Below are 18,621 nucleotides of genomic sequence, written 5' to 3'. Positions count from 1 at the left end.
ACAGTGTATTGGATCCGGAAGCTGTCCAATATTCGTCCTGTCTGCCATTCATGTTAATCAAACAACAGTGAGAGAAAATCTCTCACTGCTCTTGACTAAATCAATTTTGTAACTAGAATAAGATGAAAATAAATAAATAATGATAATGATAATAATTATATATATATATATATATATATATATGGATATGGATATATAGATAGATAGACAGATAGAAAAATCTCTGAATAGCTTATGTGCTTCTGCTGACATTACCCTATGCTACTGTTGACAAGTAGAAGATCTATACAGGTGTTTTATGTTAAATGCTTGACAGCATGCGGTTTTGCGCTTATTTTTATATTTTCATGCCAAATCATTAGCACACCTCCTGTCTTTCAAAGAAATGTCAAAGCAGCTTCTTAACCACCATATGCTTTACATCCAACTAAGAACATAAAATACATTTTTAAGTCTTTCCCCTCTCTCTCTAAATAAAATTTGATGTGGTTTATCAACTTTGTTAAACAGCTTAGCTATACAATTAGCATAGTTCCTGTCAGCTAAAATAGCAGATCGCTTTAGTCCCTGAAGTGATTTGCTAGATATTTCCTTTTTTTGAGAGCAAGGTATTTGTGCTTAATGCTTTTCGAATAGCCATTTTAATTCATTTAATCTAATTCTACATTATTATTTTTTTCAAACTCTGAATCAAGTCTGAAAGACTTTAATTAGGTGAATTAAGGAAGGATTGATTTGAATTATTAGAAACTGTGTCTCATTGACAATCAATAAGTCTACATCATAATGGATTAAAATGAATCAAAGCAGATTGCTTGATATTGGTGTGAGTGCTAAGTGGGCAAACTTCTTTCATGGATAAACATTTCAAAAGGAAGAAGATCAGCTAATTAATTATGCAGCTGTGATTGTCAGATAAAAGTGAGATTGCTGTTTTAAGTTGTGTAATGAATTCTACTCCACTTCAGGGTTTATTCATCAGTTAGTGCTGATAACGGCTCTGTCTCTCTCTTTCTCTCCTTCTGTTAGTGTGGATTTGGTTCACGCACAGCTGCGTGTGTGTGAGGGCCGCAGTCTTCCTGAGCTGGGTCTCGAGCAGGACAAGATCCAGATCAATGGCTGTGCCATTCAGTGCCGGGTCACTACAGAAGACCCCTCCCGTGGTTTTCAACCAGACACAGGTCGCATAGAGGTATGCCTGCTAAATGACATGCAGTTATGCAAATTACAGTAGCATACACCTATTAATAATACAGGACTTGACAGATTGTGAAGTAACAGGAAACAAATGTGAAGCAACAAGAAACTAGAAACAAATCTCTGTTATTAGTCTATTCAATAAAATCTTAATTCATAATAAGATAAAGGTATTTTCTTTCCCTATAATTTTACTCGTTTTATAACCACTTTTATGTTTTTGGGAGCTTTTTTTAACTGTTTTTGTCCAGAAACCAAGAATTGAATCTAAAGCTACAATCCTGTTGTTTTACGATATGGCCATTACAGTGGCTACACTCATTTATCTGGATTTCTCTCTGCACTCTGCATTCATACACACTAAAACACACACAAAAACTCTCACACATTTTCAAAGAGGCGTTATTTTGATGAGTCATCGAGCAGTGAGCATTGACTGAAAGCGATTTTCAGGGAGTGCTCTTATTGAGTTGAAAGAGGAAACTAGCCCCTTTTTAAATGGGTAGCTGTGCAAAGAGTGATTGCATCATGACTTCAAAATGTGATGCCCAAAGAGAATTGAATCTAAAGCTACAATCCTGTTGTTTTACGATATGGCCATTACAGTGGCTACACTCATTTATCTGGATTTCTCTCTGCACTCTGCATTCATACACACTAAAACACACACAAAAACTCTCACACATTTTCAAAGAGGCGTTATTTTGATGAGTCATCGAGCAGTGAGCATTGACTGAAAGCGATTTTCAGGGAGTGCTCTTATTGAGTTGAAAGAGGAAACTAGCCCCTTTTTAAATGGGTAGCTGTGCAAAGTGTGATTGCATCATGACTTCAAAATGTGATGCCCAAAGATTCCCAACCCAAGATAAAAGTTGTAAAAATTGCTTTGACATTAGGTGATATAGCCACACATTTCATATTTCATCTTCATATTTCAGCTCTGAATTGGATACTATTTGACATATCAAAATAGCATTAGTAAAAGTTTAGGAAGTGAGACAGGGCCTGTGGAAACACGGAAACACTCTGTCTCGCTCTCTCTGACTCATCTGTTTCTCATTATTTCTTACATCTCTCCTGCCTGAAATCTTCACTTTATCTTTTGTTTCTGTCTTTAGCCTGGTGTAATAACAGATACATGAGTCTCATGGGATGCTTGAGTTTGCCCGTCTCTCAACCAAAATAACTGTGATATTTTTTTTTAACTTTTTTCTTTAGTTCCAATAGCTGCACAAGTTTTTTGAAACTTGGGGTGCGGGGGGGCTCAGCAAACATAGATGTAGTTCAGCCGTGAAATGCGTGTACCTAAAAAAATACACTGTTAAAAATGCATGGCCAAACATAATAAATCCTGGGTTGAATAAATAAGTCATGGCTTGAGTGCTAGAGAGAGGTGGAAGAGATGCACAGAGGGAGGAAAGCGAGAGAAAGCTCAGCGAGAAAGGGCTTAAAATGTCTGGCCCAGCAAGAGATCATAGCATTTTAGTTGAGCGAAAGAAAGAAAGAGAGATAAAGAGGTGAAGAAAATGAAAGAATGACTCCCTGAGCACAGAAATGCACACAGTCCTTCTGAGAAACAGTGGGATACAGAAAGAGATGGGGACAGTTAAATTAAAATGCCATTGACAGTAGATTTCTCTTTGCTAGGCTTTTGGAGACCGTCTACTCACACTTTATATTCTTAGGAGTTGAATTTATTTACTAATTTGAGAAACATGTTTCATGACATCACTGAAAACTTGTCTCGTTAAGTTCACCTAATGTGGTCTTCTAAAAGAGTCAACTTAACCATTTAATTAAAGCTGTTTAATTGTAGGTCGATTCAGTTAATTGTTTCTGCTTAATAATTTCAGTTGATTCACTCTCATTAACTAAATTATTGTCATCATATTAATTATATTGTCATTTGACTGACTCTGGCTCAGTCAAACATGATAGAGTTACCCAATATTTATGTGTACCTAAAGCAAATTTTTGAGGAGCAAAATGACTTCAAACACTTTCCAACTTTGTTCAAAGGGAACTCTAATCACCCTAATGGTAACTCTGTATGTCTAGGTAAAAAAGGGGGTATTATAAAGACCAAAAACTTCTATTAATTCTTAAAAACAACTATGTTTCCCTAAATTCCTACCCTTTTTCAAGCATACAGAATTAAATTGTTCAAGCGCACAGGCTTATATGTATTCCCCTCAGCTACAGTGCTCAGTTGCAGACACAACAATACCAAGTTCATTGCTGAGCCCTAGCGTTATTAAGGATTTATCATTCAGTCTAATTAGCTGAACCAAAAAAAAAAAACATGAATTCAACAAGTTTCTACCAGCCAGAGCAATATTTCTTTCATATAAATAAATACTGCAGGGAGGGCATGTTGTTGTTATTGTGTTTTCAGAACACATTACATACAAGTTAGTACGGCCAGTCAGATCAAAGAGAGAGTGTTATTTTGCAATTTATCACATTTTATGAACACTTTTTAATTTTATGATTTATGTATCCAAATACTTTTAGGAAGAATGTCCCCCGCCCCTGCCCCGTTCTTTCTTTTTATTTATTTATTTATTTTTTGGCAAATCTTCTTTTTCCCCTACCTCCTCTTGTACTGCTTGTATCAGATTATTTATTCATTTAAGAATTTTTAAAGGTATCGAGACAAAAATTATAGCTCCCAAATTCACAGTCACAGTAGTCACTTTTAAATATGCCAGATTATATGCTTGTTTATTATGAGTTTTGTTTTGTTTTGTTAAAAAAAAAAAAGAGAGAGAAATAATATATTTTCCATGACCTACCAAGAGAAGAGTCAAAAGATGAAAGGAATATAGTCTGTAAAGAGGAAAGAGTGGGACATAAGTGTGATTGAGTGAATAGGGTATTGTTCTGTACAATATATGGAAAGAGACAGAGAGAGCAGGGTAGAGGGAGGTATGTAAATCCATGGATGTGCAGGGTGGAGGAGAGAGACAAATGCAGACAGTGATGTATTAGGGACATATTGATGGAAAGATCAATGGATAAGAGATATGGACTCCGTTCACACAGTCAGTGTTTTGGATTGCAACAGTCAGTTAGCTGACAACTGTATGAGTTCTGCTCCTACAGCACATATCATCCAAACATGCTCTGTAAATATAGAACCAAACTCTTTTTTTTTCAAAACTGTACTGTTTATGAACAGTTCTAGCTGTCTGATCATGAATGGCAATGGTTTTCTGCTGCAACGTGAACAGACACTGTGAATCGTGCCCCGCCTGCGCGAGACCATCACATGCACATTCACACACTCACACGCACATCCGCTTCCTCATGCAATCAGAATAGATTTAATTCCTCTCTCAATCACATATCTTTCTGTCTCTCCCTCACTATACTCCTCCTCATCCCATCAGCCTTTTTCTCTCAGCGGGGATGAAACGCTACCTTACAGAGCATGTGAAATGCAAAAATACATCGGTTTACACAGACACGCTCTCAGGCTCGATATTAAAACAATGTGTGGGCGACCGTACATGTGTGGGCGACCGTCCCAGCTATACCGTACAGCTTATGTTTTATTATGCATATACAGAGGCAGTGAACCAAATGATCAGTGAGAGCAGAACGAATTTGTCGCACGTTTTAAAATCAACAAAATGGTAAAATACATATATCAAGAGCATGCTCACAGATGAAAACAACAGAGAACAAAACAGCGTTGGATGAAGTGGATTAGAACCCTGCACGGGCCTCAAATATAGGCCCTCGCCAGTCTTTTTCCCCCTTCTCCCAAAAAAGCTTATACTATTGTTTCAGGCAGTGGTGGTTCTACATTGAATTACACCCTGGGCGAGACCCCCTTCGAGTGCCCCCCCCTCCCCTGCAAAAAAACCCCACAAAATTCTGCACAAACAGTTATATCAAAGGTGGGTGGCTCATCCTGACCAGTGGCAGAGGATGCTCCAAAATATTTTAGAAGTGCCCCTGAAATTGCAGTTGAATTGCAATTGAAATTGAAATCAAAAGACCGTAGGATTGTTTTGTACAGCTAAAACATAATAGGAGGGTTACATAAACATGCCCTTACACGATAAATGTCTGTCATTACACGCTATATCCTCCTGAGACCCAGAAAAAAAAAGTTTTTTCATGTCATCACATTGTTTAGAGCATAAGAAGCAAATGGTAAAAAAACATTTTTGAAAAATTATATTTTATTAATATGTTATGCTATGTCCTCTGTAGTGGACACTAGGACTCAGTTGTTTAAAAAAAATTTTAACCAAAATTTGTATAAAGATGATTCTCAACTATGTTATGAAAGATATAATGGAATGAATTGATACACCATTTTACTTTATGCAATATGTGGGTAAAATGGCCATAAATTAATATTCCCAAATTTTTTTTTTTACTGCTCGTGCCGCCCCCCATGTATCATGAAAAAATGCCGCCCCGGGCGGCTGCCCGGTTCACCCGTGCCAAGAACCGCTACTGTACAGAGGGATCCAAAAGTATGATATCATATTGAAAATATGAGGGTATTTCCCATTTAAACCTTGAAATGAACAAAGTTGTAGTATTTAAAATGAAGACGCATTACAAAATAAAATAAAGAATATATGATTTTGCACTGTTTCTAGGTCACTAATCAAGTATAAGTAAAGTTGCAACATTGCTCTTGTGACTCTTTGTACAGACAGCCAGATGTTCTTGCAATAAAGCTCCAGATGCACTTTATATAACCTCAAATCATGAGATCATTTTGCACAAATTTATAGACTGTGTTAATGTTTCAACTTTTCACTCAAATTTTCATGATGACAGTATATTTTGTAAATGTTCAGAAGCATATTCAATAGATCATACTGTACTGTACCCAACTGTATGCACATTATATGCACATGCTCAGCTCATAATTCAGCCCACTGCAATTATTATGTAGAGCTAGTACACACAGAATAATTTATTAACAGATACAAGCATCATGCATGTGCTTAGAAGGCTTTGGTTTTGTTGTTAACCCTTATGCAGGAAGATAAAATAAATGCTGTTTTCCAAAACATTAGGAGTCAGGTAATGAAGGAAAAAAATTTTTACATTTTCCTTCAAAATACCACTTTTATTTCAATTTTTACAGCTCGCATCTCCCATCAAAATAAAATGCAGCAGATTCCTTTGAAGGGTTAAAATGAAAACACAAAGATGCCCATATTAGCATTCACGCAGCAGTTATACATCAAAGAGGCCTTGCCGAGATAGAGGGCGAAAAACAGGGTGAGAGCATGTTTGATCATGTGATAAACATTTAGCTTCCTACTGAGAGGCTTCCTGGGAAGAAGTATTGTCATAAATGACAGCATTATAATTATTCTCCTCATCAATGCAGTATTAGCTCTTGATTGTTATCTTGATTAAGTCATAGTCTTCATCATCAACATCATTATTGTTATCATCAGCCCCATCATGTGGTCTTAGTTGTTTAATAATTCAGATACATGTACGCATGCATGCAGACATAGAGAAGTGGCACAGGGCTGAGGTTTGGGGTCGGGATGAAATCGTTTATCACGGTGGTTGGTCAAAGAGGACAGTGGAATCACTTAGACCACACAGAAATTAATAATGCACACAAACACACGCATCTCTCTAATGCAGTTCTTTCATCAGTGCTAAAAAAGCTCAGTACAGGATCTGCAGTGGTCCCAAAAAGTATTTGGACACTTAAGACACACATTAGAATGTTATGTAACAAAATATCATACATTTATTTTTAATATAGCATAAACAGACTTTCAAACAAAGCATTTTACAAAAGCTGAAAAGTTTAAGGTTGGTGAGATTTTTTAAATACTTTTATTTAGCTAGGATCCATTAAATTGATCAAATTTGACAGCATTTGGCAGCAACTGATTTCTACATTGATGATAATAAAAAGAAATGTTACTTGATTACCAAAGTTAGCATATTAGAATTATTTTTGTAGGATCATGTGATACCAACGACTGCAGAAATGGCTGCTGAATATTCAGCTTTGCCATCACAGGAATAAATTGTATTTTAAAATATATGAAAATAGAAAACAGCTATTTTACATTGTTGTCCTATTTCAATGTTTCAGTATTTCAATATTTCAAATCCAGTGTTACTGTTTTTTTGTTGTTGTTGTTTTGTTTTTTTTTACATATTTTGATTAAAGTAATTCGTAAGGGACTTCACTTTCTTCACATTGCAGGTCTACTTTTCCCTCATCTCTCTGCTTTTCAGTCCATCCGCAGTAAAAACATCAAGGAAAGATGATACATTTTTATGAGGGAGAGACTGGTACTAACAGGGCTGAGGGGAGTGGATTGAGATATAGAGATGTACAGAGAGAAGACGTGTGTTGATGTCTTCACTGCTTAATGTATTCCATTCTTTCTGTATACAGCGTCTTTCCTGCAGAACCAAGGAGGTCTCGTTTGCTCACACACACTCACTCACTCACAGACCTCCCACACTAAACTGCAGCGCCACCGTAATTAATTCAGTAGAGATCTGATAACAGAGTAATTACAGGTGTAGCAATGCACACACGTACACATCCACTACTCTCTTTTTATCGCCTACTGGTGTATATGGATTAAACATCCCTCTGTTTTATTTTTTTAAGGAATCTAAAATAAATAAATAAATAAATAGTTTAATTAATTAAAAAGAAGAAAATAAAGTTAAATACATTTTAATACATCTCTTTCAATAGAATATTATGTTATATATGCTATATTATATGTTATATTATGTTATACATTTTCACATCAGAGATTAATTTTTTTTTTTTTTACCTGTTTGGGACATTTCTCACTTTTAGTGGCATTAATATGCCTTGTTTTATTTGTGAACTAATACTGTGTCTTGTTTCTATTTTCCATTTAAAATATTGAAATGTTAAAACAAAATAAATATTCACTATAAAAAGAGGTAACTTGCTACTGTTACATTACGGATCTATTTCTACCTTATCTAACTTCCTTTATTTGGATAGCATTGGTGATATTGTTATAGAAAAAGTGTTACACCAAATATTAGGAAATGATCCATCATACTTTTCATTAATTTTTATTAGTGACCCAGTTGTAGTAGTATTCTGTCTTTTTCCTATATAATATTTTTTCCACTTGTTTTGAGCATGCACCTCAATAAATTTTAAGTGAAAAAGGGAAGAAAAAAAATCTATGGAACAAGATATTGACTGAAAAAAAATCTGAATAGCTGTATGGGTAAATTTATCTTGTTTTAAGGATGTTTTTCCAAGGAAAACAAGAATGATTATGAAAATTATTTTGCAGTGCATTCAGTCGATAACGTAAACTGTTTGGCACAGCAGCAGAATATCTAACTTTGTATTTACATTATGATTTTGGCCTTCTTGAGCAAGCAGATTTATATCTGCAGAGAGCAGTAACCTGTATATTTGTGTTTGCATCCACCAGTTATCCCAAAGGGTGTATGTGAACAGAGTGATATGGCATTTATCAGTATCATCAGTGATGGCTGTGTGCAAATATCACAAACTTCCCTTAGGAATGAATTTCCTGTCAAAGATGAAGAGGCCTGACATGAACTGTGGTGAAGAAGGGCTAGAGAAAAGCAAACCTGATGTAACAGCAACATGTTGACCTGACATGCTCTGCTGAATGATGCACTCTTGATAATATGTCTCTTAACTCTGAAATAATAATGCAAAGCACATGCTGACCTGCTCCTTTTAGATTATTTCAGCTCTGAGGCCCGACTCACATGGGCTCATCTTCAGCCTGGTTTTTGTCTTGTGCTACAACATGAAGCCTCTTAATTGAATGCATCATGACTGAAACTGCAAAAAACAATGTCTTTGGGAAAACAATAACAGAGTACGAGAGAGAGAGAGATGGAGCTGTCTGATACGGTTTGTCTAGAGTGTTATATAAAAGGTCAGATTGGTGCTTCCATAGCGATGGGTGATTGACAGGTGTTTTAGTGGAAGTGTGTGTGTGTGTGTGTGTGTCTGTGTGTGTGTGTGTGTGTGTTCTTTCTATTTTCTCTCATTTAGTCTCTGTTTATGAAGGTTATTCTCTCTCTTTCTGTTTTAATTATTGATTAAAAGAGTTATTTGTGTACTCATGTGGAGAAATACACTGAGTGGCACGTTGTATGAATGTCTTAACTGTCTGTACTTTTCAATTGTGGACTGAAGAAACATTCAATTAAACAGTGAACTCAAATACATTAAGTTGCCGTCACATAACACATAAAATGCAATATAATTAGCAGCGTGCTAATGTAATGTTGTGTGTGAAGCTGGCATTTGCACAGTTATTACACAGCATCAACCAATATACTTTTTATATATGGTAGCCCTTGAACCGTCAACATAATAGAAACTGATCTAAATCCCAACATATAAGAACATTAAACACTAACAAGACACTTACTTTCTTTTCTTGCTCAAAGACGCATAAAATAACATTAATTCCATGCAAAGCAGTAGTCGTAATAGATTGCATGCAGCGAAAGTAAGTTGGTGGAACACTGAAGAATTGTGTTGCATGTGGGTCATTAACTAAATTGAGCAAGCAGTAAAAATAATTTTTAAAGTGCATGTACCCACTTCTTAATCTCTGTCTGGTTTAAGAAAATACATTGCTAAATCATAAGACCACAAGTGAAAATTCTGCTATTTTTAATTTGTCAAGTATATCCCTAGAAATATTTCAGATTCTATTAATTTTCTTCACAATAATAGTATTGTTCAAAAGTGTATTATTTGGCCAGCTTATTATTTCAGTTGTTTGCAATGGAAGCACTGCAAATGTAAATTTAAAAAAAAAGCAGCAGCATGAGGAGGCGCTGTGTGTCTATTGCAAATTGATGTCTGTGCTATTTTTTTTCTGGCCACCGAGAGTTGAAAAAATATTCAACTTTGAGTAAAATGCATCATTCATCCCTGTCACTTTTTTACCAAGCCATCCAAATCGCAATGGAGGGGTGGGACAAACACCAGTCCAACCAACCATCATATACTACTTATAAAAGTATATATGTCTGTACCATGGCATCCCCTACCAAAATTTATATAAAACAATTATGCTCAGAGAAACATTTAGTTCACTATGGGTCTACCATATTACATCTGCAGATATTATGTATTTTTTCTAAGTACTGCAACTGTACTGTGCATCAGTCTGTCTCTCAAGCATTAAATTGATTAAAATTGACAGTAAAGAATTTTACGCTGAAGTAGAATTTTTGTGTAACCAGTTTATTATTAACAGACACCAAACCTTGGAGGGTAGTGTATATGTTTGCTTTTTTAAAGAATATCCATCTTACATGCAAGTAATAAATTATTGCAAAGTGCTTGTTTTAAATGTCCTTTTTACAAACTTTTCTCTTAGCATTACTACATCACTCCTACATCTTTTTTTTTTTATCTTTTTGCCTCATTTATTCTTTCCCATTATTTTACACCTCTCTTTAATCTTTATCTTTGTAATATTCATCTACTTTGTCTATCTCTCATTTTCACACACAAACACACACACACACAAACACACGCAAACACACACTGTCCCAGTTGCTGATGTGTTTTCACACATCCTCAGTTTCAATTTAGATTTTTTATTTCATTTCTTTCTCCTAGTATGTTTTTTCCTGCCACAGTGTAGTTTGTCACTGTTAATTTCTCTCTCCTCTCGTCCTGTCTCTATAGACTCCATCACTACATCTCTCCTCACCACCTCTCTTTGCTCCTCTGTTCCATATATTTGCCTGAATCTGTTTCGCTGTATAGGCTTTGTCTAAACATATTTGTTACGTCTCATGAGGGATATTGTTTTCCTTCCATCCCTTTCTAATAACCCGTTTTCCCCTAGATTATCCTTCCTCTCTATTTCTCTCTCACTAGTATTCCATATCCCTTGTCCTCCTATTATGCTCTACTCGTCCTTCTTTTCGCCTACTCACGGTCATTCCTTTTTTTTCGGGTAGCACTGGTGTTTTCCAGCAATACAGTCTAATTCAGGCTAACACGTTTAGAAAGGCCTTTTCTCCCTGACTTAGCACTGTTTCAAAGTCACAGAGTTGAGAATCTGTATGTGACTGTTTTATATGCTCAAGAGTTGTCTTTTTTTCTTTATCCCTCTTTAATATGTAATATTACACTCAATCTCAGATAGATGTCCTCCCAATTTTTCAGTGCAAAATACATATTTTTTGTTACTACTACACGCCTCTCTAATTCTTTTTTTTGTAACATAAAAAAGTGATCTCGAGTACAGCTCTCGATCCTCCATTTCCAGTGTAAAAAATTAACCAGAGATCAGTTCAGGATTTTTACATATTTTATATATAGATATATATATATAGAGATAATAAGCTGCTTTCAAAATATGGCATTCAAAAAAAAAACTGGTCTCTTGGCTCAATTTGCCCCTAGTTAGGAGTCACATGGAGTTCAACTGTGCCATTGATTATGCTGAGGTAAAATGGAACATTTTCACCTCATGCTATATCAAAAGAAAATAAATTCAATAAAAATGACTTCTTAAAATCTATATGTGAGCCTTGTGATGGACTGAACATTCATCAAGGGAGTTTCCCTGCCTGTGGCTCAAGATGCTGAGTTAGGCTCCAGCTCCCCGCGACCTTAATCAACACAATGTGGTTTGGAGAATGGATGGATGGATGACTTCTTAAAAGTTTTATTTAAAGATACAGTTCACAACTTTGGAGGCATTTTTAACATGATTTAAATATTTCAAAACGAAATAGTTCAAATTGAAGAATTAAAACAAATAAAGAAGACCTTACAGAACTGGGCTAATCCCACTTATAAATGTTGCAGGGAAATACAATTTAATTTCAATGCCCAGTTTTCATAAACAATGCAAACAAATTTTGCAATTTTCAGAACAACATCAAGTTCAAAACGGAGAACGAAGAACAAAATCATACATGTTTGGTCTTGAATGAAATACAATGTAGAATTACAGTAAAATAATACTTCATAATCATAAGAAGGGGTGAGCCACCGGCTCAACTTGCCCCAGGACTTTTGGCTCAAATTACACCATTTCCACTATTTTAACAATCTTGTATCATCCAGCAGTTTAGGGATAAGATCATGCTAACAGTATAGCCTCATATTATAACTTCCTAAAGCACAAACAAATGTGTGATATTTTTTTCAGATTTGTCTGTTGTTAAAGGTTGTTTAGAAATGAGAGGTGGCTCAACATTCCCACAGGCTCAAATCTCCCCTATATATATCAATATATACACACACAGTTTTGGTCTGGCTGCTAAGAATTGCAGCATTTTTACACAAAACAAGATTTAAAATGTGAAATTACCATGTTTTATTATTTATCTAGGTACGACTTGTGTAAAAAAAATGACAAAAGTAATGACACAACAGTGTAGCATAGCATATTTGAAATGTTTATTAAATGTTATTAAAAACTGCATAATACAGCAGGTTGATTGATTTGATTTTGTGAACAAATAAATTCGGGTTTCAGACATGACTTTAAAGTCACTATAATGTAGTTACTAACGACCTAGAACAGTGTTTTTCATTCTCAACCACATTCCTTGAGCCCCCCAACTAAACTGTGTTTTTCTTCAATTTATGAAGTTTCTGCAAATTGAATTGTAATCTTAATTGTATAATATAATGTGGTTGCAAACCACAATTTCCATTGATCTTTAGTGATGATGGCCCAAATATTTAGTGAGTACACAGCTTATTACTCAGTATAAATTTAGTGAAAAAAAGGGCATTTACATATTAGAGCCCAACCGATATATCGTTTTGCCGATTTTATCGGCCGACATGAGCCTGTCGCAGATATATCGGTATCGGCGAATATGCCGCCAATATGCCACCGATATTAACATTTTTTTACAGAACATAAAACGCAGATAAAATGCGAGTAAATTGTGTAATTCCGTAGTTTGTCCAGCGCTCCAGTGTTTGCTACTGGCAACCTGGATGAAAAGCTTTAAAGCTTAAGTGTATGGAATACCATTGAAACTTATAGCGCATATCTTTGCCACGTCAATATAATACGCCTTTTTACTCTCTAATATCGGTATCGGCCCCCAAAAAACCCATATCGGTCGGGTTCTATTACATATATGCCGCCTTTATTGACTTGGTGAAGGCATTTTCATAGACAAGACACTTTTCAAGATTTTCAACCTTTTTATATACACACATGGACTAATTGGAAAATAAGGCACAGGCCAGGATAATCAGGTCAACAAAGTGAAATCACACTGACAACAGAAAACCACAAGATACTATCCAATTAAAGCTCACAAACAAAGATAAACTGCAGACACTCTCATTCCTTTTATGCCTCTCATTAATTTACGTGTATGTGCATATGTTAAATTCTTCAATTTTTGTAATTGTTACCTTTTAAAAGGGCACAAACCCTTTTTAAAATCGCTTGTTCTCTTCTTTTTCTTCAGTTGGCCTACTAATTGCCGTTTTTTTTCCAGAAGCTTGGTACCAGGCTCTTGCCCTTTTAGTGACAGAGTACAGCTGAAGTGGCAGCATCCTAAATGGGAGAGGGATGGAGGGAGGGGAGACTGTGGTTATCTGCACCAACAGATGGGTAGTCCCTGCATTCATTGTAAGGAGACGGAGACCCCTTTCAGAAACAGGAGACAGAGGCAGTCACAAGGGAGGTGATGGGGCCACGAAAAGAAGGAAAGAGAGTTATAAGCACTTCAGTCTCATATCAGTATGCCGGTGCATGGGTGTGTTGCACTGTGAAAGTGAGAATGCGTAATCCTTTTTTGTTAAGAATGCATTATAATTTATTTGTACAGTATGTGTTTGTAGGTATGTGGCCTTATTCGTTCTCATTCCACATTTATAGACTTGTGTGTGTCTGAATATGATGAGTTTAATCTTTTGCGCGCACGTGTGTGTGTGTGTTGGCTTCTGCATAGTCCCGTGTATCCAGGCAGCTGTCAGTAGGCATAAAGTCAGGTCCACATTGCATCTAAATCTAGCCAAGAACCGCCCACTCAGACAGGAAGAAACCAACCACAGTTTGTTTTGTTTTACATACTGCTTAGGGTTTATTTGAAATAGATTATACTGTCCCACAATGAAAGATCAACGATGTGATGTTATCCATATTTAGGCAAATTTATGTTTGTTTTTTTTTCCAACCTGAGAAGTATGATGGTTTTTTATTTTGTTTTACAGTACATGTGAGGGTGGTTCAAGTTTTCCTTCTTTTTTGTGCTTAGCTAATTATGTGCCTGAATAACCATCTTGTTAATTTACCTCAAACAAAACTCTAATTTTCAAAACTTTCAAAGATTTAAGGCCACTAACTTTCCAAACCTAATTAGTTAACTTAAATACTTAAATAATAAACTTAAATAATTAATGCATTAACTATCATGAATTAACAACGAACAATGTTTTTTTTTTAACTCTGAACAAATACAGCATTTATTCATCTAGGTTATTGTTAATTTATACATATACTAAAACATGATTAATATTTCAAGTTGTGTAAGCTAACATTATTGTGAACAAACATGAATGAACAATGAATAATAATTTATTTAAAATTAGCATTCACCCAGTTTAAGTTTGGCAGTCTAGTATAGTCAAATATTCGAATACAAGAATGAGTGGTTATTTGCCTCATTGGGTTAGTGGTTCTATTTCATCGTCACAAAATTCATAATCTGTAGTAACTCTGAATATCTCTCTGGGTTAGCCTCCGTTAGTGTTCGGATATGGGTGTTTTATGTAAAAGTATTTAGCATTGTTGGTTTATCATACTAATGCAACTAAAGTTTTATCTAGTAGCATACACAGTTTCATTTCCAGGCGAACTGATAGAACAACCTGATTGCTATTTACATTTTGCAGACTCATACAGTCAGATAGATCTAAAGTACATTCCAGTTTCATGTGCTATATACATCGTGTCGTGAGAATAAACTTCGAGGTCAAGTGTGATATTAAAGCTAATTTATAATGCATTTGTGAAGCTGCTCAATGGGCTTTTTCTCGACAAGGACAAGGTGCTTCCCATATGTATGTCTGTCATGTGCACATCAAGTCTCCCATGTCTAGTAACCTAGCAACAACTTAACACTTGTCTCTGAGCAAAAACAAGTGACAGTCAAAAAACGCATGTGACGGGTATGAACATCTCCATGCAGAGCCTTTCTTGGCAAAGCTGCCTCTGCGGAGTACACTGCGGACAGCTGGGACATCTGCTTCTCTCTTATCTCATCAGAGTGAATGGAACGGACCGTGAGAATGCAGAGAGCGATAGCATCATGGACTGGATTTACTGTGTGCTCCTGGATTCTGTATGCAATTGAAAGAAATGAAGACAACAAACAGACAATGCAGGTAGAGAAGGCAGAGAGATGAGATAGAGAGACAGACAGGAGAGGTGGCCCAAGGGACATTTTGTGAATGCATAGAGAGGGAGCAAGAGGCTGACAGATGAAAAACAGCTCTCCATCATCCTGCTCTCTGTTATTAATCATTGTGTTTGCTCAGAAATGGCACGCCAGTCTTGATACACCACTTGCTGTTTGTTTAATGCTTGTTGCCATAGCGTCTGGTTAATCACACTTAGCAGCACAGCACAATATTGTTAATCACCAGTGAACAGGCATGCATGTGTGCGGGTCACTGCTCAGGCCACTCTCATCTCTGAAACTGAGAGAAGGCTCTTTCTAATGTCCTGCTTTCAACCCAGGCTCATTGTAAATATGGGGCTGTGATGACATTTCTGCAAAATGAAATTATGCTGCTTCTTGCAACACTTCAAAGTGAAATGTCCAGTGAGTAATACTAAAAGCGTGTTCAGTTTTATCTGAAATTAATGCACGTGAATTTGGCAATGTTTTATGACGTTGGTTGTTGTATGTATCTTGGCAGTTCAGAAATGAAATGTCTGGTAAGTGGCGCTGAAAGGTTCATAATCTATTGTGTTTGAAAATATGTACCACCTAAACTAAACAACAATAAACCATAGTGTTAACAACAGCAAACGTCAGGTAAAATTCAGTTGCTGAAGCAACCATTTCATTTTAGCTTGCTATTATAAGTCTTTTTTTATCATAACTTGTGTTTCATGGGACTCCACATCACAAGTGCAGTGCTATAACAGGTGAGCTACTGAGCAAGTTTACTACTGTATGCCATCAAAATGTATTTGTAGTTTGCAAATCATGCATGGTAAAAGAGCTTTGAGGCGAAAATAGCTAATAACCATGCAAATAAAAGTTATTGACATTTTGTTGCCAGATTTCAGTATTAATTTTAGCTGGAAACTGCACTGAATTGTATTTGTAGGTACATTGTTGGTGTTTTGCAAAAAATTAGGTATAGAGGCATGTATTTCCAATGAACCTATTTGCTTTATTTTTGTTCAAATATGTGGTTATTTCTGTATATTTCTGTAGATTTGTATTATCTGGTTGCTAATGCATCCCAGTCTCCCACATGGGATTGATAATTCAGTCAGTGTGTCAGTCTGTCTGACTCGCTGTCCATTTGTCTGTCTAGCCGTCTAGCTAAAAACATTCCCGTAGTTCAAACAGCATGACACTCACAACAGCAAGGTCATGGGTTTGATACCCAGCGAATACATAAACTGATAAAATGTATACATTAAATGCAATGTAAGTTGCTGAAATGCTATCTATCTAACGTGTTTGGAAGAAGAGCAAGAAGGAGTATGAGAGTAGGACATTTTTTTTAATCAAAAATATATTGGAACTGCAAGTTGTACCCAATGACTTGAATGCACTTCTATGAAAATCTTCTGTGAGGAATTGACCTTGTATGACTTGGCAAAAAATTTTTATTTATGCATTAAAATTTAAGATATGTGTAAAGGGAATACTTAACTTCTTATATTAAAACCAAGAATAAATCATGAAACAAGCTCGGTAAACACTAGTCACAGACATGGAGACTGCTCACTAAAAAAGACTGATTTACAAACATGGAACATGCAGTGGGATTTATTGCTTGAACCAATTATATCCAATCATAACCAATCACAGCATGATGAAGGGATTGCCTCCTCTTAGTGACTTTCCTTCACTCATTTTCAATTACCCCCTAACAACCCCACTGCATGCTTTAGGTGTCTGTTAAATCTCAATGGGCTCAGAGGAGGCAAGAGAGATGTGGCCTCCCGCTGTAACTTTTCCTGCTGGTCTTGCTGTTGGACAGTGCTACCTTAGAAAAATATGATTTATATACTTTTTAATGTCATATTGTGTAATATTTGCATTGTTTTATTTTGAGCTATGAATTATATTCTCTTCAAATGTTTTGCCTCCACGGAGGAAACGCCTCTGATCTTCACTCTTAAAAATAAAAGTGCTTCACGATGCCATAGAAGAACCTTTTTGTCTAAATGGTTGCATAAAGAACCTTTAACATCTGAAGAACCTTTCTTTTTTCACAAAAAAAGTTATTTGTGGCGAAAGAAGTTTCTTCAGATTATAAAAAGCTAAGAAAGAGATGGTTCTTTAGAGAACCTTTGACTAAATGGTTCTTTGTGGAGCCAAAAATGGTTCTTCTATGGCATTGCTGTGAGGAACCTTTTAAACACCTTTATTTTTAAGAGTGTTGGTGGTACCAGGGCCATAACCACAATAGATAATAATCAGATACAGTATGACCCAATTTTTCCCCAATGTGACTCTGTTGTTGTTGAACCCCTGATTTATAATTTTCGAATTTCAACTTCTTCTGTAAGTACTATAAGCCTGTTTTTTTCTATTCCTTTTCTAACTGAGAAATGTGTAGACACTATTTCCTTTGTGAAACAACAGTATGGCAAAGATTCTGTCTATTGAGCTTAACTTATATTGAACATCCCCCCACAGCTCCAGTACACAGATGCTTTTCTAAAGAAAACCAGGATGAACATTTGGGACTCTACAGGTTCTCTAATGACATCAGTCTGCAAAACCTTTTTACTTCTCATTGTAGCCTTGAGTGAGAGAAGGACATATGCACAAGTTGTGCTGCATTCTGTCTCTGATGCCTCTGCATTGTTCATGTTGATGTTTGAAAAATGCAGAGACATTTTTAAGGATGTATGTCTTCCATAAAGGAAGAATGATCAGAGATGATAAGGTATGAACAATGAGAGTGTGAGGGTAAAGGATGATGAAAAAGAAAATTGTGAATCTCAGTGAAAGAACCCATTGTATGAGTGGTTGCAAAGACAATAGCAAGTACAGACAGCAGGTGAGGAGAAGAGACAAGCCAAATGCCCAGAGTAAAACCGTCTGAAATGAAAGAGAGAAAGCTTGGAACAACAACACAGAAAGTTAAAGTCATTCAGTCAGCTTTAAAGTTTCATCATATTCTGAGGGGAGATGGAAAATTGACAGTGAAGAGAG

At 35.9% G+C, this 18,621-nt stretch overlaps 1 protein-coding gene across 1 annotated transcript in view; it reads left to right on the top strand.

Moving 5' to 3' along the window:
* Window positions 1-18,621, top strand: part of LOC107661088 (pyruvate carboxylase, mitochondrial-like) — a 215,660-nt gene that overhangs the window by 80,577 nt on the left and 116,462 nt on the right. The window contains exon 8 of the mRNA XM_016450539.1: window positions 1,030-1,192. Within this exon, the coding sequence (XP_016306025.1) occupies window positions 1,030-1,192 (163 nt within the window). The remainder of the gene's footprint in view (window positions 1-1,029; window positions 1,193-18,621) is intronic.

This window comes from Sinocyclocheilus anshuiensis, unplaced genomic scaffold, assembly GCF_001515605.1.
Source record: "Sinocyclocheilus anshuiensis isolate Anshui unplaced genomic scaffold, SAMN03320099.WGS_v1.1 scaffold2015, whole genome shotgun sequence".
NCBI classification, from domain to species: domain Eukaryota; kingdom Metazoa; phylum Chordata; class Actinopteri; order Cypriniformes; family Cyprinidae; genus Sinocyclocheilus; species Sinocyclocheilus anshuiensis.
The sequence above is the reverse complement of the archived record's forward strand: the minus strand, read 5'-3'. Positions and strand labels throughout refer to the sequence as shown.